This window comes from Pyxicephalus adspersus, chromosome 10, assembly GCF_032062135.1.
Source record: "Pyxicephalus adspersus chromosome 10, UCB_Pads_2.0, whole genome shotgun sequence".
In the NCBI taxonomy this organism is placed as follows: Eukaryota; Metazoa; Chordata; class Amphibia; order Anura; family Pyxicephalidae; genus Pyxicephalus; species Pyxicephalus adspersus.
Genome location: NC_092867.1, coordinates 13263801 through 13265830, shown reverse-complemented (window position 1 = coordinate 13265830; position 2030 = coordinate 13263801). Strand labels below are relative to the sequence as shown.

Below are 2030 nucleotides of genomic sequence, written 5' to 3'. Positions count from 1 at the left end.
GAGATCCCTACAGTCACAAATTCCTCTATACATGGGTCCTATAAAGAGCATTCTGCAAGGAGATCCCTACAGTCAGAAATTCTTCTATACAGATATCAGGTCATCCCAATAGGGATTGCATCAAAGGAGGAACATACCGTATATTGATATTGTTACTTTGTTAATACACAGATATCCACAACATTGCCTCGGTCAGAAATCATTTATGGAAAGATCATTGATATAGGCACTACAGGTTATTTCTACATTCTTGTAGTCACTAATATACAATATATTAAACACCGCTCTATGAAGAGATCCCAACATGATCCTATGATGACCCCAAGACAGAGACTCGGGAAGGAGATCCCCCAATCATCCTTATAGAAAGAGATCCTCTTATCATTTCTGTAGAGACTCATAGGACTGTGATACAGCGCTGCGTAATATGTTGGCGCTATATAAATCCTGTTTATTAATAATAATAATAATAATAATAATTACTATGTGCACAAATTGTAAAAATGATCCCAAGACAGAGACCCTCTCTAGGAAGAAGACCCCCTAGAAAGAGTGCATATTAGCATCTCTATAGGGATCCATAGGAAGAAAATACCCCAATCCTGCTTTTAGAACACCCCTAAAGGAATACAGAGGAATAAGACCCCACAATCATTCTTATAGAAACCCCCAGAAAGAGTCCTTAGAAAATGACCCTCATGTCATCCCTATACAGAGTCCTAGGCAGGAGATCCCCAATCATTCATTTTGAGACCCTCATATCATTACAAAAGGGATCAATGGGAATGTGATCCTCCAATCACTTATATTGAGATCCTCATATCATTCTTACAGAGGTCCCTAGGATGGAGACCCCCTTATAAAGACCCCCATGCAAAAGACCCTCAATCATTCCAATGATGATCCCTATGAAGAAGACGCAATAAATATTGAAGAGACTCTCATATCATTTCTATAGAGATCAAAGGGAAACCCCCAATCCTACTAATAGAGAACCTCAACATATTCCTATAGAGATTCCCAGGCAGGAGATCCCCAAACATTCTTTTATATACCACCTAGAAAAGGACCCTTAAGTCATCACTAGGAATGGGACCCCCAATCACTTTATATAGACCCTCATATCCTTCCTATAGACATCAATGGGAAGGAGATCCCCCCAAAATCTTTTAGAGACCCTCATATCATTTCTATTGGAAATCCTCCAATTATTCTAAACAACCTCTGAACATAGGGACCCCCATATAATTCCTAGAAGACCCCACAATAAAACATATAGAGACCCTCATATCAATCTTACAGAGATCCCTAGGCAGGGGATCCCTCAATCATGCTAGAGATCCTCATATAATTCCCTTAAGGATCAATGAGAAGAGGAACCCCCAATATTTCCTATAGAGACCCCCAAATCACCCCCATATTTCCTATAGAGCTCCTCTCACCTATACAGATCCCTGGATGGAGATCCCTGATCCTCCCTACACAGCCCCCCACATGCTTCCCCTCTATACACCCCAGCATGCAGCAGTAGTGGCCCCAGAGGGGCTCTGCAGTCAGGGGCCCCAAATATCCCCGGAGAAGTTCTTACTTGTGAGCTGTCAGTCATCCATCAGACTGGAGTGCTCCCCCTCCTCTCCCCGGGTACCGGGTCTCCTCATCACTCCTGCAGCCCCAGGAACGATGGCGGGGTCCGGGCTGCGATGTTGGGGTCCGAGTAGGGGGTGAGTGTGACCGAACCCCAAAATTACAGCTTCAGCTGCAGCCAATTCCCAGCCAGCCTGAGCCCGTACACCGGAGCGGGGCGTGTGATTGGTCTGCTTCTACTGTACATGTCAGTCATGTCCATGAATGGTGCCGAGCCCCGCCCACCCGACAGACCCCGCCCCTCTGCATCACAACCTCACCAGCAGGAGCCTGAACAGGAAAACCCATTGCATGCTTTCCTCTGCGTCCGCTGCACAGAGACACAGTGTATCCTGCATGGCATGTGTCTCACGATTCTGTCTCTGCATGGCATGTCACAGGATGAT

At 45.3% G+C, this 2030-nt stretch overlaps 1 protein-coding gene across 1 annotated transcript in view; it reads right to left on the bottom strand.

The window, feature by feature from the left end:
* The window catches only part of PTPRE (protein tyrosine phosphatase receptor type E), a gene marked incomplete in the record, with an annotated part of 115624 nt that extends 113812 nt beyond the window's left edge, over positions 1-1812 (bottom strand). The window contains 1 exon segment of the mRNA XM_072424695.1: positions 1589-1812. Within this exon segment, the coding sequence (XP_072280796.1) occupies positions 1589-1606 (18 nt within the window).
* Positions 1813-2030: the final 218 nt, after the last annotated feature.